At 50.9% G+C, this 24245-nt stretch overlaps 10 protein-coding genes across 10 annotated transcripts; 6 read left to right on the top strand and 4 right to left on the bottom strand.

Annotated features, from left to right (window-relative positions):
• Positions 1 to 1433: 1433 nt before the first annotated feature.
• BO83DRAFT_420698 (uncharacterized protein) lies at positions 1434 to 4543 on the top strand. The gene is made up of 3 exons (XM_025534946.1): positions 1434 to 2500; positions 2564 to 3144; positions 3198 to 4543. The coding sequence occupies exons 1-3, from the start codon at positions 1457 to 1459 to the stop codon at positions 4126 to 4128; spliced, it is 2556 nt and encodes an 851-aa protein (XP_025383551.1). The 5' UTR covers positions 1434 to 1456; the 3' UTR covers positions 4129 to 4543.
• Positions 4544 to 4634: 91 nt separating this feature from the next.
• On the bottom strand, positions 4635 to 5460 carry BO83DRAFT_402775 (uncharacterized protein; the record flags this gene model as incomplete). Its single annotated transcript, XM_025533561.1, has 4 exons — positions 4635 to 4733; positions 4794 to 4855; positions 4979 to 5243; positions 5323 to 5460. 4 exons carry the CDS (start codon positions 5458 to 5460, stop codon positions 4635 to 4637), a joined length of 564 nt encoding a protein of 187 aa, XP_025383550.1.
• Positions 5461 to 6127: 667 nt separating this feature from the next.
• BO83DRAFT_369932 (3-ketoacyl-coA thiolase peroxisomal A precursor) lies at positions 6128 to 7818 on the top strand. The gene is made up of 3 exons (XM_025529883.1): positions 6128 to 6308; positions 6374 to 6824; positions 6881 to 7818. Exons 1-3 carry the CDS (start codon positions 6299 to 6301, stop codon positions 7677 to 7679), a joined length of 1260 nt encoding a protein of 419 aa, XP_025383549.1. The 5' UTR covers positions 6128 to 6298; the 3' UTR covers positions 7680 to 7818.
• BO83DRAFT_148408 (RraA family protein) lies at positions 7771 to 9057 on the bottom strand. Its single transcript, XM_025526220.1, has 4 exons — positions 8777 to 9057; positions 8618 to 8693; positions 8118 to 8533; positions 7771 to 8042 (listed from the first exon to the last, which is right to left on the bottom strand). The coding sequence occupies exons 1-4, from the start codon at positions 8828 to 8830 to the stop codon at positions 7863 to 7865; spliced, it is 726 nt and encodes a 241-aa protein (XP_025383548.1). The 5' UTR covers positions 8831 to 9057; the 3' UTR covers positions 7771 to 7862.
• A 376-nt stretch (positions 9058 to 9433) lies between these two features.
• On the top strand, positions 9434 to 10660 carry BO83DRAFT_346999 (arylamine N-acetyltransferase family protein; the record flags this gene model as incomplete). Its single annotated transcript, XM_025528798.1, has 3 exons — positions 9434 to 9965; positions 10051 to 10096; positions 10154 to 10660. Exons 1-3 carry the CDS (start codon positions 9553 to 9555, stop codon positions 10658 to 10660), a joined length of 966 nt encoding a protein of 321 aa, XP_025383547.1. The 5' UTR covers positions 9434 to 9552.
• Positions 10661 to 10845: 185 nt separating this feature from the next.
• BO83DRAFT_402771 (NADH dehydrogenase [ubiquinone] 1 alpha subcomplex subunit 1) lies at positions 10846 to 11401 on the bottom strand (the record flags this gene model as incomplete). Its single annotated transcript, XM_025533560.1, has 4 exons — positions 10846 to 10866; positions 10923 to 11017; positions 11186 to 11282; positions 11354 to 11401. The coding sequence occupies 4 exons, from the start codon at positions 11399 to 11401 to the stop codon at positions 10846 to 10848; spliced, it is 261 nt and encodes an 86-aa protein (XP_025383546.1).
• Positions 11402 to 11621: 220 nt separating this feature from the next.
• Positions 11622 to 15667, top strand: BO83DRAFT_148393 (putative histone acetyltransferase). Its single transcript, XM_025526219.1, has 5 exons — positions 11622 to 11715; positions 11807 to 12555; positions 12626 to 12705; positions 12785 to 12832; positions 12900 to 15667. Exons 2-5 carry the CDS (start codon positions 12065 to 12067, stop codon positions 15518 to 15520), a joined length of 3240 nt encoding a protein of 1079 aa, XP_025383545.1. The 5' UTR covers positions 11622 to 11715; positions 11807 to 12064; the 3' UTR covers positions 15521 to 15667.
• A 2660-nt stretch (positions 15668 to 18327) lies between these two features.
• Positions 18328 to 19302, bottom strand: BO83DRAFT_411608 (uncharacterized protein; the record flags this gene model as incomplete). Its single annotated transcript, XM_025534325.1, has 5 exons — positions 18989 to 19302; positions 18748 to 18858; positions 18650 to 18724; positions 18480 to 18573; positions 18328 to 18385 (listed from the first exon to the last, which is right to left on the bottom strand). The coding sequence occupies exons 1-5, from the start codon at positions 19062 to 19064 to the stop codon at positions 18328 to 18330; spliced, it is 414 nt and encodes a 137-aa protein (XP_025383544.1). The 5' UTR covers positions 19065 to 19302.
• Positions 19303 to 19386: 84 nt separating this feature from the next.
• On the top strand, positions 19387 to 21702 carry BO83DRAFT_402768 (uncharacterized protein; the record flags this gene model as incomplete). The annotated part of the gene is made up of 11 exons (XM_025533559.1): positions 19387 to 19452; positions 19626 to 19718; positions 20130 to 20213; positions 20302 to 20456; positions 20549 to 20680; positions 20742 to 20855; positions 20955 to 21029; positions 21224 to 21268; positions 21357 to 21420; positions 21446 to 21511; positions 21610 to 21702. 11 exons carry the CDS (start codon positions 19387 to 19389, stop codon positions 21700 to 21702), a joined length of 987 nt encoding a protein of 328 aa, XP_025383543.1.
• A 252-nt stretch (positions 21703 to 21954) lies between these two features.
• BO83DRAFT_402767 (uncharacterized protein) lies at positions 21955 to 23676 on the top strand (the record flags this gene model as incomplete). The annotated part of the gene is made up of 6 exons (XM_025533558.1): positions 21955 to 22030; positions 22116 to 22357; positions 22475 to 22587; positions 22843 to 22901; positions 23220 to 23273; positions 23579 to 23676. The coding sequence occupies 6 exons, from the start codon at positions 21955 to 21957 to the stop codon at positions 23674 to 23676; spliced, it is 642 nt and encodes a 213-aa protein (XP_025383542.1).
• Positions 23677 to 24245: the final 569 nt, after the last annotated feature.

The following is a 24245-nucleotide window of genomic DNA, read 5'->3' as shown; positions in this document are numbered from 1 at the left end:
CTAATTTATTGTGAGATGGGAATTGTTGGTTTACTCCAGGAGGTTGCTTTTCAGCTATCGCAAGTCGCACAAATTGTTTCAAATCTTCCGAGCGATACCCCTTTTCTCATGTTGCTGATCTTAGACTTGAGAAACGGTCTTGACTCCCGAAAATCTGTGACAGAGGCCTTTAAATGGCTACCTAGAGCAGTGAGGAGGTCGTCTTCTATTTCCTAAATCGAGTAGGTTATAGGGGCAATGTGCACCCCTTGCCTGCTGTTCACATCGTTTGATATCGGCCAGAGCAGTAGAGGCTTCCATAATGATTAGCGTGGGGATGCAAAAGCAAAGAGAGCAATAAGTTATTTATCAAGCAAATACTGGTGAGAGCAGAGCGTAAGTATATACAGAGAGAGCATAGTGGTAGTGGTCTAGACTGGAAGTAACTACATCATGCGCCGGGCTAGTCCCGATTTGGCATGCCAACAGATCAGATCAAGAGCCCATCGTGTTGACATCCAACAGTGGATACGACTATGAGGAAAAGAAGAGGAACAGAAACCCACATCAGCTATTACTGATCACAATGATGACGGCATTATATTTGAACAAATATACTACTCTGTCCATATTCCTGGTTATCCAATGACATTATATATGACCTCTCACCCACTCCGACCCAAGCAGATTGTGATGGTCCATTCAATAGCCGGTTCCATGCCGGCTATTCCTCCACTATGACATCGACCCCAATATCCATCGCGACGGGCCCCAGCTCACTATGACGGGTGATCGGATATGCTTTCTGGACGGGCTGGACACGGAGGATGATGGAAGTGATATGATTGCCCGATCAATTAACTGCCCGATTGATAGATAGACGATCATGACGGGGTGATGCACTCTCCGGCGCGACCGGAGGCGCGGTTGCCCCCAGCAACCTCCCTGCCCGCACAGTGTTTACACCCTCCGCTTCACTGCGGTGCACCCATCTCCAGCCGTTTGGCAACGGCGTTGGCAGACTAGGCTATGCAGTGGGGGAATGCTTACGGCTCCTGCCCGTCTTAGACCTTCGAAGGGCTTCAAATTCCCGGTCTACCCACCTGAGGTCGACTCTCTGGTGTTTGCTATTGCTGCTGTGTGTCTCCTGTTCCTTCGCACCGGTGTCTTCTCTTCTCTTCCTTAGTTACCTTGTTACCTTTTTTTTTTGTCTGACCTCATTTCCTTCTCCTAATTGACATTCATCAATGTCGTCGGTATTTTACTATTACACGTCCTTGTTATCCTGCTTTGCATAGAATTTTCCGCTACGTTCGTATCCTTCGCTGGTGTTCGATCTATCTTTACGCGGGAGCACCCTTTCACCGTGAGTCGCCTGCGCCTACCCGTTCCATAACCTTCATCCTGTGATGGCTGTTCTCATCTGTTAACACAGCCTGTGGCTTCCTAATCAGTTTCGGGCCAAAGGCGATAAGACATGGCTCCCAGTATACAACCCCCGAGCATCTTTGACGATTCCTCCCGTGGATCTACCAAACCATCCGTCCTGCGAGCTATCTGGTCATCCAAGGCCCACAAACGGACTTCATCTGCAGATGATGTCCTCGCCCCGAGAGTCGTTGAAACAGGCCAGCCTAGTGGCAGCCCATATGCGCCCCCAGTCGATGGACCTTACCACCCTGCGGAACAGCCACTGGCAGAAATAGCCCCGAACCGGGATTCAGCAGACGTTAGTTCAACCCAGAGATCACCTGGAAAGCAAGGGAAACACACTCTACACAAAAAGACAAAAAGCGCCGTCTCACTGAAATCTCTCAAGAGCTATATGGAACGCAAGGACAAGTCGGATGAGACGCCAGATGACGAAGCACCGAACTTGAAGCCAAAGAAAGCAAAGTCGGCCAACAGTCTCACGGCTATCCTGAAACGATCCCAACGCGGAAGAAAGGGAGAAAACTCGAAGAGCGCCCGGGACAAAGAAAACCGCAGCCCATCGGACCCTGTCGATAGCATGCCCTCTCCAATGTGGGGCCACTACCCAACACCGCCGTACTACAACCAGCCTGAGGTTTCCAGTTCCCAGCACAAGCGTAGGACTTTACAGGAAGAGGTTTCCCTCTACACCCCTAGGGAGTATGGTCCCACTCTTCAGCGAAACTTCTATGACTACGATGGACCCTCTCTCAGAGCACGCGGGGATCCCAAGCCACGCCCAAAATCGGACTACCTCGCGGGCAATCGCAAGGTGAAAGAATTAATGGATCCTATAGATGGCATGACGGCGAACCAGCTGGCTCCGGGTAACCAACCAGAACCCGCCTCGCCCAAGAAACATGGGAGGCCCAGAGCACTCTCACGCCCGGAATACCATCCCCCAGTAGAACCCAGACCCGAGGCAAGCCCGAAACGACTCTCTCGCGTACAAGCGGCAATCTCAGCATTCAATGCAAAAGAGCAGGAGGCTGAACTGCAGAAACGGTTGACCGGCAAGGAGCTTGAGAGCGAGTTCGAAAAGTTACTGGTAAGTACATCTTGAACTAGCCTTGTTTTTTGGCATCAAGAGCCTAGACTAATAATGAGACAGGATGCTAGAAATATACCTCATAATATGCGAGACAAGATGAGGTCTTTGGACACCAACATAAAGGCAGATTTCATCATGAAGGATCGAGCTGAAAATGCTACGCCGCATAGCGCTGGTGCTAGTGGTACAGATAGTACCGGTCGTCGCGGGCGCAAGAAGGAGCCAAAGGAGGACCGCCATGGCCAAGACAGCAAAGGATCTCGCTCGCGATCCCGCAGTCGCGGCTTCTCATTCTCCAAAGGCAGCTCTTCGCCCAAGAAGCGCCCCGATAGCGGAAGTTTCTATAGACGTCCAAAGTCGGCAGACTATTCGCAGCCCACAGGATTCTCCAGGCTCGGTACCCCGTCAGCTTCCACTACCTCACTTTCTGCCACAGCTTGTGATACTGCAGCTGATCCGTCGGACTTTGTGCATTATCTGAGAGAAATTCAGAAGCCGGAAATGGTTGAGGTTGGGAAGATGCACAAGCTTCGCATCCTCCTCCGGAATGAAACTGTCAGCTGGGTTGACACGTTCATTGCGGACGGTGGGATGGATGAGGTGGTGCAACTGCTCTACAGGATCATGAAGGTTGAATGGAGGTGAGTTTAACGTATTCGCTGATTGGTAGACCGGGGGCTCATAACTTGAATAGGGAAGAGCATGAAGATACCTTGCTCCACGAAACATTGTTATGCTTAAAAGCTCTTTGCACGACATCCATCGCTCTGCAGCATCTCACCAACATCGAGGGCGAGCTGTTCCCCGCATTGCTGCGAATGCTATTTGACGAAGAGAAGAAGGGCCCAAGCGAGTACACCACCCGTGGGATCATCATCAATCTCCTGTTTACTCAGCTCTCTGCTGTATCGTCCGACGAGATGGCAGCCAGCCGGGCTTCACGCATCTTATCCTACCTACGCGACCCGTCTCCCCCGGAGGAGAGTCAGCCTCTGAGCTTCATCGCGAATATATATCAGTCACGCCCCTACCGAGTCTGGTGCAAGGAGGTTACCAATGTGACCAAGGAAGTTTTCTGGATCTTCCTGCATCATCTCAACGTGATCCCGATCTTGAAAGACGATAAGTCGTGTATGAGCTACCGGCAGCGTCATTTCCCTGCCCCTAGGCCTCCAGTTCCCGCCGCTCCGTATGTTGGTGGCGTGGAATGGGATGCGACTAACTACCTGGCTGCGCACCTGGACCTCATGAATGGCCTGGTGGCGTCATTGCCAACGAGTGAAGAACGTAACCAGCTCCGAGATGAGTTCCGAGCGTCGGGATTCGAGAAAGTCATGGGCGGCAGTTTGCGAACATGCAAGGAGAAGTTTTATTCCTCTGTGCACGATTGCCTGAAGACATGGGTTGCTGCAGCTGTAGATGACGGGTGGCCATACACTTCTGTCCGCGAGGGCCCTCCTCGGCCGGAGCCTGGATCGCCGAGCAAGTCCCCTATCAAGGCAGCAGCTGGAAGCCCCAGAAAGGGTGTCTTGGACGAACAGCCTCCCAAGCTGGAACTTGCGCTGGATGTCCCTGCTAGCCGTGGCGGGGCCCAAGGCAACAGTGGCCTTGGGAATTGGCTTTAGACGTCAGTCTATGGCTGCGCAGACCGGTCACGTCTCTACTTGGTTGGCGACGTTGACCCGGCATTATGACGGCTTTTACTGTTTTTGACTTGTTGTTGTTACCTGATCTGTTTGTTATTCATCATTGTGACTTTGGAGAATGGGGATTGGACGGCGTTGGCATTTCTGCGGTGTTTTGGGTGCATCTCACCGTCACTTGACGGCCACGGCGAAACGACTCATGACGGCATAGGGCCACAGACCTGACGATATTGACGTTCTTTGATCGCATGTCAGGCCGATCATTCTTTTTCTTGGACAGATGCGTTATAGCAGGCACGACATGACCGATGTGGATTATGCTTAGTTCTACTGTTGTCAACATGAGCGGCTTAAGCTTCGCTGTCATTATATTTTCCAATCATAAGATAGTTGTACAGGATAGGATACTATACAGTGTAGATTGAACGGAGTGGTCTAGTCTAATGAAATACCGCTGTAAACCTCCAGCACCTGGCCTGACCTGATTATTGCGCACCCGACTCATCCTCCGACCTCTTCACAGGACGAGGCGGCGGCGGCGTCGAAAAAGCACCCTTGACACCCGCAAAGAAGGTCCGTCGAATCTAACCACAGTCAACAAACTGTCTCCATTATATCCAACAGACAAAATAAAGATTACTCACCTCATCAAACGGACTCCCACGCTCATCCCACTCCATAAACAGCAACGCATACACCAGAACAACTAAATTCCATCATTATAAACGTTAGCCTTCCGCCAACCTCGCAAATTTCACGTCACACGTATTATTTGCCGCCATCGCCAAGCCAAATCAATACAGACGGGGAATAGATCATATGGACATACACCCGATAACCACCCACTGCGTAATCTTCGTCGCCTTAACCCACTTCGGCCGAGCGTATTTCAGGGCCGCCCGACGACGATACTTCCGTTCTAGCCGGAACTGATGCTTCGGGGAGAGCTTCGACATGTCCGGTGGCCATTGACGTTTCGGTTTGTAGGGACTGTAGTATTCGCCTTCTTCGGGGTCGTATGTGTTCGGGTTGTTGTTGGTGCTGAGGCGGAAGGGGGAGGAGAGGGTATGGGGGGTTTGGGATAAAGGGCGGGTCTGCTGCTGTTTGGGGGTTTTGATTGTTAGATTATGTTATATTTTGGATGGTTGGTTGGTTGAGTGATTGGAGGCGTACCTGTTGTATTTGGGTGTGGTGAAGGTGTGGGAGGGTGCGGGTAGCTGCTGCTGCTGCTGCTGCTTGTGGTGTTGGGAATAGGGGCTTTGATAGTGTGAGCGCGGCGAGGCGCCGCGGGAAGAGGAGGGAGGAAGTCATTGCCGGTGTGAGGCAGGGGTGGATTGAGGTTGATGGTGATACTATAGAGGGTCGGTCAATGGATGGGATGATCTTGAATTGCGGAGGAAAAGTTGTCGCCGGGCGGGTGGGATTCCGCCCGCGGAGAGACTAGCCTGATGGCGTAGGTTGGGTTCCGCTCGGTGGTGATTGGTTTGTGTGGTGGATTATCATTGTTTTAACTGACTTGTTACTATTTTCTCCTACGTATTGGGATATTCTTCCTAGGTTGGTATATAATTCAATATTGTCTGTTACACCGTTTGTTTCATTGCATATAGTGTGGTAGAGTGTGATCGTTGAGGATGTAAGGATGAGTTTAAACTTGATATATATTTCGAAACAAAGCAATTACATAGGCATGTGACACTAGTTAGTATGCATCAAGATCACTAATCACTAGTACAGGACACCACCAGACCATAATACTATCTGCCTTCATCTTTGGTCCTGCTGATCGCATGACGTACCACTATGCATCCACCCCCCAAAAGCAGCACATGCAACTCATTACCCAGCAGCCATTCTAGTGCATTGCTTTTTCACATGAAACCGCTGTCTCGTGGACCGACATCCCGTGACCCGCCTCCGCGGAACAACAATGATGCGCATAAGCCTCGGTTCATTGAAGCAGAGCTGAGCAGCCCCAGCCGGTTTGATTGCAACTGACTGGCTTTCTCCACGTTGCCCCAGATTCTTATAAGATCAGGGGTTCAGTTCTTCGTATCTTCAGTCTCTTCAAAACCTTTTTTCTCTTTTCCTTTGGAGATACCTCTAGCGCATCTCATTTTTCTATATTCGAATTCCCGTTGACGTCATCATGTCGTCTGGTATGTCTACAGTAGCCTCTATCTGTCTCGATAAGGGTCCTAAACTAACGATTATGCGTTACTAGCCCAGCAACGTCTGTCCCAGGTGGCCTCCCACTTCGGCCCTGGTGGCAAGAAGGGAGTCTCCGCCATCACGGAGAAGCACCCCGATGATATCGTCGTGACCTGCGCTCTGCGTACGGCTCTTACAAAGGGTGGAAAAGGTGGTTTCAAGGACACCGCTGCCGCTGACTTGCTGGCCGGTGTCTTCAAGGGGGTCATCGACCGCAGCGGCATCGACCCCAGCCAGGTCAACGACATCGCTGTCGGCTCCGTCCTTGCCCCGGGTGGTGGTGCGACGGAATTCCGTGCTGCCGCCCTGGTGGCGGGCTTCCCCGAGTCTACTGCTGTCAAGAGTTTGAACCGTCAGTGCTCTAGCGGTCTTCAGGCGATCGTGGATATTGCCAATGCCGTGAAATCGGGCATGATCGATGTTGGTATTGGTGCTGGTGTCGAGAGCATGTCCTCTCAATACGGGTAAGTTCTGCCCCCTCACCTCAACCCTCTGTGATGTGTAAGCTAACGAGCATCAGCCCCGGTGCCGTGACCGAGTTCTCCGAGCTTCTCGAGGCTCACCCCGAGTCGGCCAACTGCAAGGTTCCCATGGGTGTTCTGTCCGAGCAGATGGCCAAGGACCGCAACGTCACCCGTGCAGCCCAGGACTCTTTCGCTGCCGCCTCATACCAGAAGGCCGTCAAGGCCCAGAAAGCCGGTCTGTTCAATGAGGAGATCATCCCTCTGGAGGTCAAGTGGACGGATCCCAAGTCCGGTGAAGAGAAGACTATCACCGTCAAGGCCGACGATGGCATCCGCGACGGCATCACCCCCGAGTCTCTGGGCAAGATCCGGCCTGCATTCGCCAAGGACGGATCCATCCACGCCGGAAACGCCTCCCAGATCTCCGACGGTGCTGCCGCCGTGCTGCTGATGAAGCGCTCCACGGCCGAGCGCCTGGGACAGAAGATCATCGGCAAGTACGTCGCTGCTAGCGTCGTCGGTGTTAAGCCCCTGCTCATGGGTATCGGCCCGTGGAAGGCCATCCCCGTGGCCTTGGAGAAGGCCGGCATCACCAAGGACGACGTGGACATCTACGAGATCAACGAGGCGTTCGCCTCGCAGTGCGTCTGGTGCATCAACGAGCTGGGTCTGCCGCAGGAGAAGATCAACCCCAAGGGTGGTGCAATTGCCTTCGGACACCCGCTCGGCTGCACGGGCTCGCGCCAGATCAGCACGCTGCTGACGGAGCTGAAGCGGACGAACAAGAAGATCGGCGTCAGCAGCATGTGCGTGGGCACAGGTATGGGTATGGCGGCCGTTTGGGTTGCGGAGTAAATCAAAAAGGCTGTGTGTAACTTACTTAGATTGATGATTTTGTTGTGTCTCCTAGCGATTTGTATCTAATAATACGTTATACTTCAAGCTGGTCTTCACACCACTATACCAACCATACTGTATACAAATTGAACCTACCAACCACTCCACTACTTATCTATACAGTAGAGTAGAAGAGTAGACCTAAATCTTCCCCCTAAACCTCCCAAACGCCTCAAAGACATTCATCCCTCCCTCCACCGCCTCCTTAACCTTATCATCCATGCCCACCAACTTCGGCATCACCTCGAGGACCCGATCCAGCAACTCCCGAGGTATAGCCACCACTCCTCCTTCCTCGTAATCGCAGAAGATGATATCTCCCTGTATACCCATTCACCATTAGCCAATACAAACACCCTCAAACCCTAAACCCCCAACAGGGGAAAAATGACTTACCTCTCGTACAATCACCCCAGAAACACAAACCTCCCCACCCATCTCCCCGGGCTTCGCCTCCGCCCCACTCCCCACCGTCGACCCTCCCCTCGCCCAGATCCCCAGCCCAGAGGCCTTGAGCTCCGCGCGATCGCGCACCCTCCCGTCCACTACCACGCCAAGCACACCCCGGACTTTCATCCGCAGGGCCATGATGCCCCCGACGACGGCGCAGTGCTGGTCTCCCGGTTGGGAGATTACGAGGATGGTGGAGGGGGTGGTCAGGTCGGACCAGTGCGTTGAGGGGGGGATTGCCTTTGATGTTGGAGGAGAGGGGGTGGGGGCGGATTTGGGGATGAATTGGAGGGTGCTGGCTGGGGCGATTAGTTTGGAGGGTGTGGTGGAGGATGGATCTTGGGTGGGTGGGTAGTAGGGTGCTTTTTTGATGTTAGTAGGTAGGTAGGTAGGTAGGTGGTGATGATGGGTAGGGAGGAATTGGGATTGGGGAGAGGGGGATGTACTTAGGTCTGCGATGTAGCCTGCTCGGGGTGGGGTGTTGGGAGGGACGGGTTGGAGTTTGAGGAGGGCGTCGGAGACCTGATGTTATTATTTTATTAGTTGGATGGATGTTTTTGATGGGTAGGTGGGTGAAGGGGAGGGAGGGGATGGGAGGGATGTACATCACAGGCGGAGTAGTTGTATAAGAGGGAGATCTTTTCTTCGAGGGTTGACATGATTATTGGATTGAATTGAAGTGTGTAGATACACTGAGTTGCTACTTATGCGGAGTAAGTAGTAGATTGATATATGGAGGGGTATAAGGATAGTGAATCTGAATCCGATCAGATAAGCTGCAAAGAATTCTTCCTGCATAACCGAGGATCAATTGCATTGACATCATGTGTCGGCATCCAGATGTCTTAAATAGGCACAACATCCTACTTTGTAATAGTCACACAAAATAGATAGTAATGATACTTTCTATCCATTCGACCGATCGGATCTACATGCATCCCGTCTGTTAAACTCCGCTCCTCTATTCCCTATTCCCCATTCATCCGACAACAGCTATTCACTACTTAATACTAACAGTATAGATACAATGTGCCATCCATCTATCTCCCTCCCGGACCGTCCCTGACAAATGTCACCGCCACTCCCGAACATGGATAGTAAATGTGGGGGGGGAGGCCCGATTGAACCCTCGGACCCAATCGAGTCAGTCCCATCCAATGAGATAGTTATCAATAAGTAACTTGTTTAGTAGTTTTAGTTAGTTCCTGGGGTACCTACTGAAAACTCCCCTCCCCCCTCTTCATCCGCAAAACGCCGGCGGATCTCCGTAGAATTTCATGACAGCTAGATAACCTAACGTGGCCACATTTACTACTACCATCTTTATATCTCCGAAACACATTATCCATACATACTAGTCCTCAATATACAAACATCCAAAATGACATCAAATACCTATTCCTACACCCCCGACCAACTCACCCTCTACCTCGAGCGGATCCACTACGGTTCCAATGAATCCGCCACCAGCAGCAGACTACAACAAGCACAACAAGCCGTGAAAACCGATCCCCTGGGTACTCTATACGAGATCCAACGACGACATCTAGTATCCATTCCCTGGGGAAATTCAGCCCTGCATTACTCTAACCACCGGACCATTGATATCCGCCCCGCATGCGTGTTCGAAAAGTTAGTCACGCGTAGGCTGGATGGCTACTGCATGGAGAACAATACCCTGCTGTATGGGGTGTTGAAGTCTCTAGGGTATGCGGTTTATGCGACGGGTGGGAGGGTGTGTTTGGCTGCGACGGGGCAGGCGAAGGAGGGGTTGGAGAGGTTGTATACGGGGATGTATGTTTTTGTTTTCCTATTTCTTATCTATACTAGAAGTATTTTCTATGGGGATGGTGGTATAGATATACTAATGATGGTATAGGTCGCATATGGTGCTGATTGTGCTGATTGAGGGGGAAAAGTATGCGGTATGCTTATCCTAGGATCTTAAGTATCTTGGTGACTACAAGCTAATGGCTGTGCAGGTTGACGTCGGATTCGGGGGTAATGGGCCTACCCGGCCCCTACCGCTGAAAGAAGATGTCGTTTTGGTCTGCATGGCCCCGACGGAGATGCGTCTCGTTCATGAGCCCCTGCCTGAATATGCGGACCAGACGCAGAAGGTCTGGATCTACCAGATCAGGTATACGCCTGACAGCAGGTGGATTCCCATGTACTCATTCCTGGGGACCGAGTTCCTGCCGCAGGATTTCGAGATCATGAATTATGCGACGAGTCAGCGGCCCACCAGCTGGTTCACGCAGTCGCTGGTTTGTACGAGGTTCATCATGGATGAGGCAGCGAGTGAGGTGCAGGGGATGTATTTTCTCGTTGGGCGGGAGGTGAAAAAGAGACAGTTTGGAAAGACGGAGGTTGTAGAGACGCTGGAAAGGGAAGCCGATCGCGTCAAAGCCCTGGAACAGTGGTTTGATATGCACCTCCGCGATTATGAAGTCGAGGCTATCCGCGGTTTTGTATCTGAGATCAAATAGATATAGACGTGTGAAACAAAGGCTTAGACAAATTCTACCTGGCAGTGTACCCAGCCGGCCAGATAATTCTTATAGTATGATACAAACAATCTTTCATTGCGCGGATATTTCTCTCGGAAGTAATGCGGCCGAATAAATAAGGAACAGGTGGGAATAAGGACATGACGTGTGACAACCCATGCTGTCTAGAAAATCCGTTTCTCGATCTGCCACAGCTTAGTATCTTGCTTCGCTCACTGCTGCTGATGGTGCTGGTTCGTACCTTCCAGGGGTTGCTGAGCTCGAATCCCTTGGGAGCTTCATGGTTGCTCGATTGGCCTCGTTTCGTGCCCGTGATTCTCAGGTCTCTCTCCATCACTGGTAGGCGGGGGGAGTCGATGGTTAGTTCGCTGCTTCTGCTTCAAGATTGAAATAGGGGATTGCCAATTGGATGTTGCACGACGTCAAATCGAGGTTATCACATACTTTGCTGTAAAAGAGTTAGTACGTCTGATCCCGGTCGCATCGGGTAACTGGCAGGTTCACTTACTCTATCCCACTTGTCCTTGTTCCACCGCGGCATCTTGCCCTCGTTGTCCCATTTCCGGACCGCCCACAAGCCGGCACCGCCGACAGTGAACGACTGTGTCACGCATTGGTCAGTACCCGCCAAGTCGAAAACAATTGAGGGGAGGAAACGGTCGCTGGACGTACTCCGATGATGATACCAAAGGGAAGAAGAGCCTCAAAGGGAACACCCATGATGACAATAGAAGTCGAGAAGACCGGAAAAGAGCAATGCACAAGGCTCAATTGGAGTAGCAGCGAGGGGAAAGGTGAAGCTGGTGTGGCCGCGGGAATCCGCCGTTCGTCGACGAGGTCTGGAGGTTGGCCCAAAGCGGTTTAGGCGGGACGGCTGAGTCAGCACGACCGTCAACCTCACGGGCAGGAGAAGGGGCAAAGAGGCCGCCGACGATTGCGTTGATTGCGCAAGTGGACTTGAGACGGCGTTTCCCTGGCTGTTACACGCGTCTACTTCTGCTTGATCCGGAGTCTCTGCTCTGTTTGTGGGCACGGTACGTTTTCCGCCCTGTCGCTACACGTGTTGCTTGCCATTGTCCGCTTCCCGCTGTTGCTACCTACTCCTCACTGACCTTGCTGGGAAAGCATGCGCTTGCTGTAGGGAATCGAGCTTTCTATCTTGTGCGGATCTCTGTTTACAGTGCGTGGTCTTCAGAGCTGTGGCGCCCCAGGCAATTCGTTCTATGCTTCCCGATGCCCGTTTCACGCGCGGCACCAGATGATCGTCTACTTTCGCGGGGAGCCTGAATAGCCTCAACACCTAGGCTTGCCTTGTATCTCAAATCCCCGAATAATTAACTGGCGACTATTGTGACAGCCCTGGCGACCACCGTGACATACACTATGCCGGCTATTGTACCGCTGGCCAACGACGACCCCGGGTCGAAGACCCCGGCCGATATAGTGGACAGTGACCAGGATGCGGAAGGGGAGGAGGAAACGGACCTGTATCAGATGGATCAGCAGCTTCAGGACGCCGCGCACCGCGCTTTCACCGGAGAGGCTGCGGACGATACTGCGACTGGAGACCTTGGGGAGGATCAGGACGCAGAAGGGGAGCCGGATAATGAGATGAGTCTGGTCGGAGATCAGAACGATACCGAGCCGGTTGGCGCAGTCAAAGTGCCTCAGAATGGCCAGTCTGCCGACGATGACGATGCGGCGTCGGAGGCCGCTGATGCGGAGGCAGATCCGGCATTCGAAAACCAGAGTGACAGTGACCAGGAGGCGCACCGTTCTTCATCGAGCAGTCATGAGTCGGATGAAGAGTGGGAGGGCGAAAGCAATGACCATGAGGATGCGGAGGCGGAGACCACGGTCCGCGGAAACTGCATGTGAGTGGGGACCTGGCCCATGCCTTGTTCGACAATATACCCATGGAAACCCGGCTAACTGGTTGGACAGATTTTGTGGGCAAGATGAAGATAATGATCCGAGTGAGGAGTTTGAGGAATATTTGACATGCGCTGTCTGCGGCGATCATTGTACGTTGGGTTGCGGCCCCATCCAAACTATAATTTCCCCGGATATTGGGCGATCATTACTGACTCGGCAACCCGGCAGCTCATCGGCAGTGTGCCCGCGAGCAAAACGCACTAGGCGATGCAGAAGGTACGTTGCTTTTTGAAATAAATTGCCTCTAGAGTGTCCGAGAGTGTCCTCGTGCTGACCCGTCTAGATGCGAACCCGTGGAGGTGCCCGACGTGCGTGCGCGAGAAGTTGAAGCCTAGTGCGGAAGATGGCGCGGCGCCGCAACGGAAAAACAGACAGAAAAACATGCGCAAGGAGCTCCTGCCGGCTCATACGGGTGAAGACGGCTCCGATTTCCATTCAATTTTCAACACAGTCACTGTCAACGAAGAACTATTGAATAGCTCTCGGTCGCTGCGAAAGAGAAAGACCATGTCACTCTCTGCTGAGATCGAGGAGCATGCGCCGGTGCTTCGCAAACGGCAACGCCAGACGCCGTTGCGCTACGATCGTGCGGACTCTCGTGAACAGATGGCTGAGACAGCTGATGGCATGTCCCCAGTACGGACTCGTTCGCGACGTACGCGTAGGAACGAGCAAGAGCACTGTCGCGTGGTGTTGAAACAATTTGAGCGTCTTGTGATGGCGTTTCGCCTCAACGAGTCCAAGCTGTCTAAAATTCTCAATTCTCGCAGCAGGTCACAGATGAGAAGCAGAAGGACCCCAAAGCCACCACCCGTCGCTCACGAGCCTCATACTCATTTTGCACCGATTACGCCCGCCTCTTATTACACCCCTTTCTATTCATTTAGCGACCGTGAGACGGATGAGTTAAAGGGCAAACCGTATGGGGGCATCCTGACCGAGACGGATGCGGATACCTCCAAGACACTGCCAACTCACCTCGACCGCGAAAGGTTCGAAAAGGCCCGCCAAAAAGCGGAGGAAGAGTGGCAACGACGAGCTCTAGAAGCTGAGAGCACAGGGGAGACTGTACAGCATGCGTCGCAGAAGGTGTCCGGTCCCCCGTCTAGAATCAAATACATCAACTTTGGCGGCTACGAGATTGAGACTTGGTACGCGGCACCATACCCGGAGGAGTACAGTCGCAATCGCATTCTCTACATTTGCGAATTTTGCTTGAAATACATGAACTCAGACTACGTCGCGTGGCGCCACAAGCTTAAATGCCCGGCGAAACACCCTCCGGGCGATGAGATTTATCGTGAAGGGTCCATATCGATCTTCGAAGTTGACGGACGAAAAAACCCTGTTTACTGTCAGAATCTCTGCCTGCTCGCCAAGTTGTTCCTGGGTTCGAAGACACTCTACTATGATGTTGAGCCGTTTCTATTCTATGTCATGACGGAGTTCGATGACTTGGGCTGCCATTTTGTTGGCTACTTCAGCAAAGAGAAGCGGCCTAGCTCGGCTAATAATGTCTCTTGCATTCTCACACTCCCTATTCACCAACGGAAAGGTTATGGAAACCTCCTCATCGACTTCTCGTACTTGCTCACGCGCATTGAAGGCAAGACGGGCTCACCGGAGAAGCCTCTATCGGATATGGGGTTGGTTTCTTATAGGAATTACTGGCGTCTCATTCTATCTTACCAGTTGCGGAGTCAAAGGACGCCGCTTAGTATTACCGAACTATCTGAGCGGACCGGTATGACCGCAGATGACATCGTGTCCGGTCTGGAAGCTTTGCGGGCGCTTGTCAGAGACCCGGTGACAAAGACCTACGCCTTGCGGCTTGACTACCGATATTTCGAGGAGTGCATCGCCAGCTGGGAAAGCAAAGGATATGTCCAGCTTAACCCCGACGCGCTCGTATGGACACCTTACATCATGGGTCGGAGCAACCAATCCCAGTTTGATCGCGCCCCGTTACACGCCGTGGCACCCCGGGAGGGCCTGGAGGATGAAGAAAGCGAGGATGTGAAGGAGTCTGGAAACGAAGAAGAGCGACAGTCTCCAACAGATGTTGGCGAGTCTAAGGAGGATGGCTCTGGTCCTCCGACCACGAATGGGACTGGCGACGTCGACTCCGAACAGCTTCCGATTGAGCCAGCTGGACCTCCTTCTACTGATATGCTCTCTAATGTAAACGGCTTCCGTCATCCGAAGACGGCGTCGGCGACCTCGAGCACACCGGCCGAGGCCAATCCTGCTGGAGACGTCCCTGCCTGGAGATTTGAGATCTATCCTCCAGTGCAAGCACCATCCCATAAGAAGCGTCCTGGCCGACCGTTCGGCAGCAAATCCGCCAAGATGGGCGGGACACCAGTTGCCGTTCGGACCAGTGGCCGCAATACTCCCAGACGAGCATCCGTTTTGACGTCCGTGACTCCTTCCGCAAATCCAGCTAGTGTTCGGCGCGGCCGTAGCGCGAAACTGATGGACTCCCCTGCGGTGGATTCTACGAGCGTAGAGCCGGATGGCATTGAGAACGAGCCGTATGATGATATGGAGAATATACCGGCAGATGGGCCAGATACGACGTCTCAGACCCATGTATCCACCGAACCCGAATTGACCGCAGTTGGCGGTGAGGACGAGGAGCTGCCCACGTCTAATGGTACTACGGATCCGGAGAATGAAGCGGCTGAGACGCCTAATGTCGAGCCTGTAACCCCTTCCAAAGGCAAGGGTGTGGAGGGGAAGCCCAAGCTCACCAAGTCGGTTAGCCGCAAGTCCTACGTGGAGAAGCTTGAGCTTATGGTGCCTGCCGAGGACACCGCTCTATCGGCGCACGAGAACGGCGTTGCAGACAAAGCCGAGCGCAACGGTACCGACGCGGACGGAGACGCTGTGATGGATACCTGACCCTGCGACATTGTCTAGGGTCTGGAGGTTTCGAATGCATTTCCAAAAGATTTTACTATTCACGAGGCATTTCCCGGGGCGTTCTTTGCGAGTTACTATTGTTGGGTGTGGGGTGTTTTTGTTTCTTGACTCTCAAGTCTGCCTTTGACTTTGCGTACGGGGATACACTTCATGACTTCACCTACTTGGCTTTGTCTCTTTCTGCCTCTACACGTCTATTTGTTCTCTCTGCACATTGTACTAAGCAAGGAGTGACGGGGTCATCCGGAGTTTTTGGGTTCGTCTCTTCCTTCGATGCACACTTCAGTACATTTGCCTACTACACCATCGGTTTCCAGGGCTGTTTGTTTCGGATCCTGTGAGACCTTCCATTTCTCCCCCTTTTCTACATTACCATTCGCCCACTACTGCTCCATTTCATGTGAGAGTTTGATTTTACTAAACTTGAACGTCCTTGCCTATTGCTTCATTTTGTGCGTTTCTCATTCAGCCCTACTTTTGTAACGTAGCTTTTCTCCCACCAAGGATGAGATTCAATCTCAGACCAAATCATGATTGTCGCTACCTACCTACCTATTTACCTGCAATTTCTCAAGACTAAGCTAGCTCCAAGTAAACGTGACAAATCCATCCAAAACCGACCTTCATACCATTTGATCATTACTCTAGACAATACCATAAACACCCATTCTACCATTACTACTACCACAAGAATCAATATACAACCCAAACGATTATACTTTTCCTCCCAACGTACATACCCCTACCCAAGAAAAGAAAGAATGCGAGATCCGATCCGATCCCCTCCGATTCCTTCGAAAAACTCAATCTCTAAAACTAACTAGCCACATTCTTACTAAATAGATACTACATAACTAAGTAAGCAAATAATTTGCTTGCAGCGCCACACACACCGCCATCGGAATTAGTAAGTAAGTAGTTGTTGTTTGCCCCGGAATGTGGCTGAAACAGCGAATGTTGCCCGAATGGGGGGCCTGTTCCGCTTTCGGTAGGTGGATAAGATTTCGACCTACCTTGCCGTATGCCGTATGCCGTAAGCAAATGCAACTTACAGTACCAAATACTACTCCGCTCCGCTACTTAGGATATTGCAAGCGGTTGGATGGTACTAGTACCCTCCATAGCATAGATAGGGAGGGAATAGTACAGAATATACTACTACACTCCGGTAATAGTGAGGTGGTAAGTAAGTAAGTAGTAGTAGTAGTACTAATAGAAGTACAAAATCAAGCAAGACTAATTTCCTCCAATGAGAATGAGAAACCGTTATTATTTTTTAATTTTTATTTTTTAATTTTTATTTATATTTTACTACTTATATTTTCCTTCGGAGATAGACCGAGAGGGTATACTAAAAAAAAATGCAAGAAAACTAAAATATCTTGTATAGTATAAATCGAATCGAATAAATAAAAAGAAAAGGTAGGAGAAAGTTGCAAGGCAACTTAGAGTTTGGCCAGGTGGTTCTTGCAGACAACTTGCAGGTTGGATTTGGAGAGGAGGAGGATGAGGAGGAGGAAGAGGAGGAAAAGAGTGGGTACTCAAAGGATGCGTGAGAGTCGGTTTCCAGGAATTCATCCAAGAGGTACTTACAGTATCTAGGAGGAGTCGGTGCAGTAGAAAGTTTATTTTGCATTTACTTTTCTACATAGGGAGTATTGTTTCTTGACTTTTTCGTGTGTATTTTTTTCATTATTATAACCATTATTTTATTTTATTCAATTATTTTCTTCTTCCCTGGTGAGGGGAGTACCTTCCCTGCATGCGTTTCTTTGTGTTTTCCTCTCTTTTTTGGCTCAGGAGGGGTATGTATAGCCCTTGCCTAGGTAGCTACTTAGTAGTTAGAACTGCCCTTCTACCACGGAGTATCTATCATCCTGTAAAAGTGCCCAGTATACGAAATACTCGTCTCCGTCTGAATAAAAGAAAAAATCCTCTTCCCGGTGGCTGAAGGCTTGAAACTTGGCGAGATTGACTCTCTACAAACGCCCCTCTCGGGCGGTGGCGATATACTCAACAGCAAGAAGGAATGTGGCTTTGAGATCGGATTTTGGAATCCTTTTCCGAGGAGGAAATCCCGTTTGGGGATAGCGGTTTATTAATCTACTTACCAGGCCGGAGTACACGGTACTCACAGCGCTGCGAGGGGCGCAATGGACGGTTTTATTAAGACGAGTTGCAGTTGGAGAAAATCTAAATACCGTGACTGTAGAGTCGAACCCGTTCGTTTCTCTCCTGATCAATTGGTAGGTTACAGGTCATCGCGTTGCTGAGTGGGACCACGAAGCAACTCGACGGATAGGACTTTTATCAGTCTCCAGCCAGAATGAACCGAGGTGTGGCTCATGTGCCGAGCAGCTCCGGACTTCCTGCACATCGTACTTAGTCCTGTGCTGATGTGGCGATGCGGCTGGCATGTACAGTACGTCTGGGCTGCATCCATGGTGGTGATAGTGTCTGCTAGGTACAAACCCCCTCCCCCGTGTGGTGCGGTGGAGGTGCTGTTTTGCATCCTGCGATCTTGACTGCATGTCTGATGGAGAATTTGGAATTTCACATGCCCCATTCATGACAATAGCTATTGTGTGGAAAATTGTGTCTGCGATGCGTGATGACGTTCGATTTTGGCTGGGTTGGCGGTGAATGGTGATATGGACTGCTCTGGGGCTATTTTCATCCCTTTCAGGAGGAAGCAGAAGGATATCGACTCTATTGCTCCGGCCGAAAGAAGGGCAATGAAATCACCATATTAATCAATCGATAATAATGGCGAGCCCGTCATCGAATCAATTAGCGGATGAGAGACGTCTTAGCCTGTCTGACCTCTCGGATTCTGAAGATGATCTGTCAGTTAGTCAGGAATTTTTCTCTCCGGACCATCCCCTCCTTCCCGTCGCCGTACTTCGTGCTATCATCTAGCCTTCTTTTTACAAATCACCCGGCCTTTCCTTCTGATGCTTTCTGATCGCTTCGATAAAGGCTTCCCGGGTTCTTTTCGGGGTCTTCGATAGGCCCGAATCCCTGTCCGGGCTCTCCTTAGTCGGACCAGCTGAGGCGTCGATAAATATTACTCGCGATTAGCGAAGGATTAAAATTTCTTTTGTGCACCTTCTGGTGCGGACGATGCAATGGACGAAGGATTATTCTGTGGTCTGAACCCCGGTCGAACCACGATCAAGAGTTCTTGTTCCAGTACGGAGTAGTACTTGATTCATCAATCAAAAACAGGGACGGGCGGGCCTCGGCTGCCCCCCTGGAGCTCCTGAAGAACCGGCGACGAGCGAACCCAGGAAGTTCTAGCCTCCAAGGAACATACCCTGGGTCAGATCTTCTTGAAATTCGGAACCGCCCCCAGACCCCGAATAAGCATAACTGTAGCGTAGTCTAAGCGTTGATGAAAGTCTGGTTCAGACTGGGGATGTTCGGCGGACCGCTGTCAACAATAACCAGGAAAGGTTTCGCTCCCCGTGCTAGCTGGAGTCTGGACAGAAAGGCAACCGCTTGGGTCCGCCGAACACTTCATCGTGCATTTGGTCGGTGTCCCCACCGGATATGTAAATGGTCGAAAGGGGAGAGAGGGTCAACTGTTCGATTGTCGAGAGACAAGAAAAGGAGGGGGGAAAAAGTGCGAAAAAAAAATTAGTTCCCTAGTGTTGGTGATTTTGGCTCTTTTTTTTTCGATTTCCTTTTTTTCTTTCTTTCTTTTTTTCTTTCTTTTCTTAACTCTCTTTTCTAATCGTTTTGCGATTCTTTACCCACCCTGATTTTATCAGTAATTTTTTTTACTCTCCTGATCCCTTTCGCTGCTGTCTTTTTGTGGTAATTTTCACCTACCTTAATGGGTCATGGCGGTAGGGATTCTATTCCTTCAAACTAAGAACCCACAGTGGGCTTTCCACTGCCTGTTCGGTGTGCGTGTGTGTGTATCTGTGTGTCTGTGTGCGTCTGTGTCTATTCGCCCATTCAGCACCCATCAAGCAAGGACAATGTCCATCCCAAAGCTTCATTGTTTTGTTGTCATGACTCGGTAAACTCGTACACCATGCCATCAAAACGTGGCATTATCGGTACACTTGTGGTGTAGGAAATTTCCTTGACTCAAAGGCCCCATGGTAGCATCGCATCCGGAGACTTGCTGACAGGTCTCTCTGTCTATGGCGTCGATCAGGCCCAGTGTGTGTTTGGGTGAGTGTAAGTGTGTGCTCCGTACCCATCCACAAAGTGATGAATGGACTAGAGCTGGTCTTCCTTGGTTTTACTCCCCATTTTGCTGCCCCATTATACTCCGTACTTGTTTTTTTCCTTTTCTTTTCTTTTTCTTTTCTCACCCCTCTCTTCTTTCCCCTCTCATTTCTGCTTACCTCCGTCGTCCACCGGATGGCTTGATTGAGCCGTGCGGCGGACAAAGTAAGTCGCATCAATCGTCCAAAATCCTTATCAACCTTCCTCCGCTGGTATCTTTATTTCCCGTCGGGGATGGATTTCGTTCCTGACTTGCAGGTACCATGTCCAAAGCTCCGCTATCCTGGACGTCTGCCCATCCATATCCTTACAAACTTAGGCATTGGTCTATGCCACCCTTGCATAGGGATTGCCAATCATCGGACGCATGCTTTCTGCTGATCCTTTTTACGTGATAATTTTCTTGATGAACCCCGGACTTCTGTCTGAGGTGATGCCAATCTCTTAGCGATGATAATTGGGCGCGTCGCTGCGCTGAACGAAGAAATACAGTCTCTCTGGCAAAGTCGATCGTCCAGTTGTGCTTGACACTTGGCGAATGGCGAGAATCGCGATTGCGGGCTCCTGGATCCAGTAGCTTCGCAGTTGATGCGGCTAGATGCAGCTGCCACTACCACCTAATAAGATCCAGGATCCGTACGCAATGCAACGCATCTGAGGGGAAGGGTGAGAGGTTCCCCCAGGAACTCCCGAAAATAGAAAGGGTACAAGGGGAAGGGCAAACGAAAAGTCAGGAAAGAGAAAAAAAAAGGGACCAAAAATCAGATGGAAAATCCAAGGGGGAACAGGCGCTGTACGGAGGAAACAAGGAAGCGTAATTCTCAGCCGCGCTTTTACACAGCGTGAACCAGGGACCCTCAGATTATGCATGGAGAGGCTGCGTAGTCCAACCAGATGGTCAACACTATTAAAGTAAGGTTAGCTCTTCATTGCTGAATCTCGCTTAGGCAAGTGAGAGGGAAGAATTGCTCTCGACGATCCCTCTTTTTCAGAAACGACTCATGCATGCTTACTTTCTCAACGCCGCATCAGCCCAGCGATCCGATCTCTGGCGGTCCGGCTCTGCTGAGGGGTGAGCGCCCCGTTCCCCGAGATCGAATCAACCTTCCAGCACAACAGTATGAATGTATGAGCGGGACGCAAGCTCTGCGACCTGCGTGTCAAATTCCAGGCAATGTGATGCATCTCTCGGGCTAGGTCCCAGGAATGCAGCAGCAGCAGCAGAAGCAGCAGCAGAAGCTAGAAGGTTGACTTTCGAGCCCGACCTTTTTCCCCACGCCTGCACGTTGAAAAGAGGCCCACTCCCACCACCTTTGGTTTGACTATTCTCATTGTGATCGATTTCATATTTATTTCTCTGTCTCTCTCTTTCATATTCCTTCTTTTCTTTCTTTTTGCCGTTTTCCGACCAGAGTGGTGGTGGTTGTCCACGATCGTCAGGCTTCCTTTCACTTGCGTCGTCGTCGCTGAGGGCATCCCCATATTGTGAACATCGCGGGGTGAGAGATATCAAGATAAGGGGTGGTCAATCCCGTTGTCGTACAAAAGTCAGTCCAGAGTGAAACAACCGAAGGTCGAAGAGAATAAATCCCCGAGCAAAGGGATTTGGAATTTGGGAATTGGCTGCAGCCTTTGCTGTCGAGGGGAAGAACGAACAGACAGGGGATGGGCCCTCTTGACAGAGACCGGGGTTGGCAGCAGCAGCAAAAGCAGCAACTCCTCGTCGCCGTTCTTCTCGGCCAAACCGCTTCGCCTTGAAACTACCGCCCCAACTCTCTTCCTTTCATACCCCTCTCTTCATCATCTTTGCGGTTCGAATAGACAAGCCTGTGCGCCCTCCCCGAACAAACCCAAGCAAGAACACGCGACTAAAGAACGGGTACAGAATAGGTAGGCAGCCTCCAAAAGCCTCAGTATAATTGCTTGAACAAAGTTAATTTTGATTGACGGATCAGCTCGAAGTCCAACAAAGGGCTCAAAGGATATTGAGTGGGCCTTGGGGCCCTGAACCCCTCCTGCCGTCTTCTCGACCTTGGATCTTTCCTTTGTCTAGAAACACGGTTCTTAAGTGGATGACATAAGAGGTCAGTCAATGGTTCGTCGTGTCCTTGTGATGCTGTGTCGTTATTGATCATGGTAGCGGTGGTGGTGGTGTGAAGGGGAGTGAGGTGATGAAGAGGGATGATGTTACTGCTTGTGATGCTGACTCCTCGGCCGAAACGCAGAGAAAGTTTGATAGGCGGACAAGTAGGAGCCAGCAACTGAAAAAGGGCGACGGACTAAAGGGCCTATCTATCTACGGATGAGCGTCGCTCTTCTCAAACCAGCGCAGAGATAACTGGCTTCTTCCTCAGTATAGTGCTGAAGGAACGACGATACAGTACGAGTCTGACTGGAGACTTGAGAGACGCGCACCGACCAGCATCAAACAACTTCACTGGCGCCAAATCAAGAGCTGGAGACCCTGCGTGGCGCCTAGATACGGGTCTGATCACTTGCATAGCCGGCTCCATCTCCACGCGCACGAGACCACGCCGTTGCGCGTGTGGGTTGGGGAATTGCTCGGGGAAGGGGGTAGTGGCTTGCCGCAAACGCGGTGGATTCTGTGCCTAACTCGAACCAGTGGTCTGTTGTTGGTTCTCAGGCGATCCAGCCTAGAAAGGAGGGAGGTAGACTTTGAGTCTTGCGCAGGTGGCCGCAGTTTGGATGCGAACTTATTGTCATTTCCCCTCCTTCGCATTTTTCCTTCTCGGGACTTGCCAATGTGCGCATCATCTCCATGTCGCTGCGGTTCCTGTCGGATCGTCCAAGGCTGATACAACACCCTAGCCCGCATGCCCAACCGTGGTTGAAGTGACTGGGAACGATACCATTCGACGGCCGAACAGTGGCCGGCGTTGCTCTGCGATTTCCGGTACAGCTCCACTAGGTCATTTGTCTGGTTCACCCTTCAGCTGGCTGTCCTCTTGATTTCCAGTAAATTTTTACCCTAGACTTCCTAATTTTGACACACCCTCGGGCACCACGCATATATTTTCGTGGTTTTTTGTGCGTCAGAGACCTGTCAGAGGCGACTTTGTTGACCCATCGTTCAGCTACCGTCTGATCGCTGGGCGGTGTTCAATCCCGCCACACCTAGTGTTCGCTCGCTTCAAACTACTATTTGCTTGCCTGCTGCTACTATTATTATTCATTTGACTTTTGGGCAAAATTTGTTTCCAAGGAGGGGCGCGAAAATTATTTTGTTCTCCGCTCGAGTTGGTCTGTGATTTTTCCCTTAATATTTTTTTTTTCTTTTCCTTCTCTACTCGGCCGCGCGATCTGTGACGTCTAGACCCGGGCGTCCATTGAATGACCCAGACAGACACCACGGTCGCAGCACAGCACCATTTGGATTCCCGGAATTTTCTTCAGGTGAAGGAGCCAAAAGAACTAGATTGGCCAGGCACCCACGACGTTTCATCCTCACGTGAAGAATATCCCTCCAAGGGTAAAAAAATCTATTACTGAAAAAGGCCTCGAAAGAACAAAAAGGAAAATTTTTTTAAAGAAAAAGGGAATTCTTGAATAACAAGCAAAAACAAGCGAAGAAGAACAAGACCCAACAACACATAAAGAGAGGGGAGAAAAAAAAAGGAAGGGAAATAAAGAGAAAACCAAAAGAGTTTAATCGGAGAAAAAAAAAAGAAAGTGAGAAGGGAAGGGGAAAAAAAAAAGCAAAAGAGGAAAATAAAGAAAAGTGACGAACACCCTTCTACTACTACTTCTACTACTACATTATTTCTCGAATCGGAGCCGCAGCAACAGCAAGCAACAACAGCAGCAGCCGCAAACTCAAGAAGCTTTCCTCCCCTATAAGAGTCAAAAGAAAAAGGCAGTCCAGTCAAAAGTGAAGAAGAAGTGGAAAAGGAAGCAAAGCAACTTACTTAGCAATCCACTTGGGTCGAATTGGCTGGTTAAGGTTTGTCTGGAACCGTGCTCGGCTGGCTCTTGCCGCTTGCATTCTGACGACACCATCCATCTTTTTCTTCCTTCTTGGCGCCGTTTTCGTACCGCATTCGCCTCATTGCAGCTTGAAAACTACTTGACGGTGCTACTGCAATTTCGGCCATCTTTCCCAGCGTCCCGACGCAAGTGGCAGCCCAGACGGTGTTTTCCTACGGATTCTCCACTCCGGAAGTTGGGTCGAAGGTCCAGCTCCAGCTGCTACGGACTGACTAACTAGTCAATCATACCGTCGTGTCCCATCTTTAACCAACCCCAACTCCCCTCTTTCACCCCCACCGTGTATCATTCTCTCTTCTAGTGCTTCGTCGAACCACAAGTCGCTAGCTGCTAGGTTCCAGAGACCCGAACTCTTCTTCCCTGCTGTTAATCCATCGGTTCATTCTTTGTTTCTTCATCATATCTCACTTTTCCCCTGGCCACCTTCTGTTGTTCAGACGTGGTTCACAGCTATCCG

Source organism: Aspergillus eucalypticola (genome assembly GCF_003184535.1).
Source record: "Aspergillus eucalypticola CBS 122712 chromosome Unknown BO83scaffold_33, whole genome shotgun sequence".
Taxonomy (NCBI): Eukaryota; Fungi; Ascomycota; class Eurotiomycetes; order Eurotiales; family Aspergillaceae; genus Aspergillus; species Aspergillus eucalypticola.
Note: the sequence above shows the minus strand (reverse complement) of the source record. Positions and strands in the feature narration are given on the sequence as shown.

Excerpts from the sequence above, each read along its gene's own strand:
- BO83DRAFT_369932 (XM_025529883.1), top strand. Across the intron at positions 6,825-6,880 it reads AGCATGTCCTCTCAATACGG|CCCCGGTGCCGTGACCGAGT; the intron begins GTAAGTTCTGCC and ends AACGAGCATCAG.
- BO83DRAFT_148393 (XM_025526219.1), top strand. The coding sequence starts at position 12,065 with ATGCCGGCTATTGTACCGCTGGCCAACGACGACCCCGGGTCGAAGACC. Across the intron at positions 12,706-12,784 it reads CGCTGTCTGCGGCGATCATT|CTCATCGGCAGTGTGCCCGC; the intron begins GTACGTTGGGTT and ends GCAACCCGGCAG. Across the intron at positions 12,833-12,899 it reads CGCACTAGGCGATGCAGAAG|ATGCGAACCCGTGGAGGTGC; the intron begins GTACGTTGCTTT and ends TGACCCGTCTAG.
- BO83DRAFT_420698 (XM_025534946.1), top strand. The coding sequence starts at position 1,457 with ATGGCTCCCAGTATACAACCCCCGAGCATCTTTGACGATTCCTCCCGT. Across the intron at positions 2,501-2,563 it reads GCGAGTTCGAAAAGTTACTG|GATGCTAGAAATATACCTCA; the intron begins GTAAGTACATCT and ends ATAATGAGACAG. Across the intron at positions 3,145-3,197 it reads ATCATGAAGGTTGAATGGAG|GGAAGAGCATGAAGATACCT; the intron begins GTGAGTTTAACG and ends TAACTTGAATAG.
- BO83DRAFT_148408 (XM_025526220.1), bottom strand. The coding sequence starts at position 8,830 with ATGTCAACCCTCGAAGAAAAGATCTCCCTCTTATACAACTACTCCGCC. Across the intron at positions 8,694-8,776 it reads ACAACTACTCCGCCTGTGAT|GTCTCCGACGCCCTCCTCAA; the intron begins GTACATCCCTCC and ends TAATAACATCAG. Across the intron at positions 8,043-8,117 it reads CTGGGGTGATTGTACGAGAG|GGAGATATCATCTTCTGCGA; the intron begins GTAAGTCATTTT and ends ATGGGTATACAG.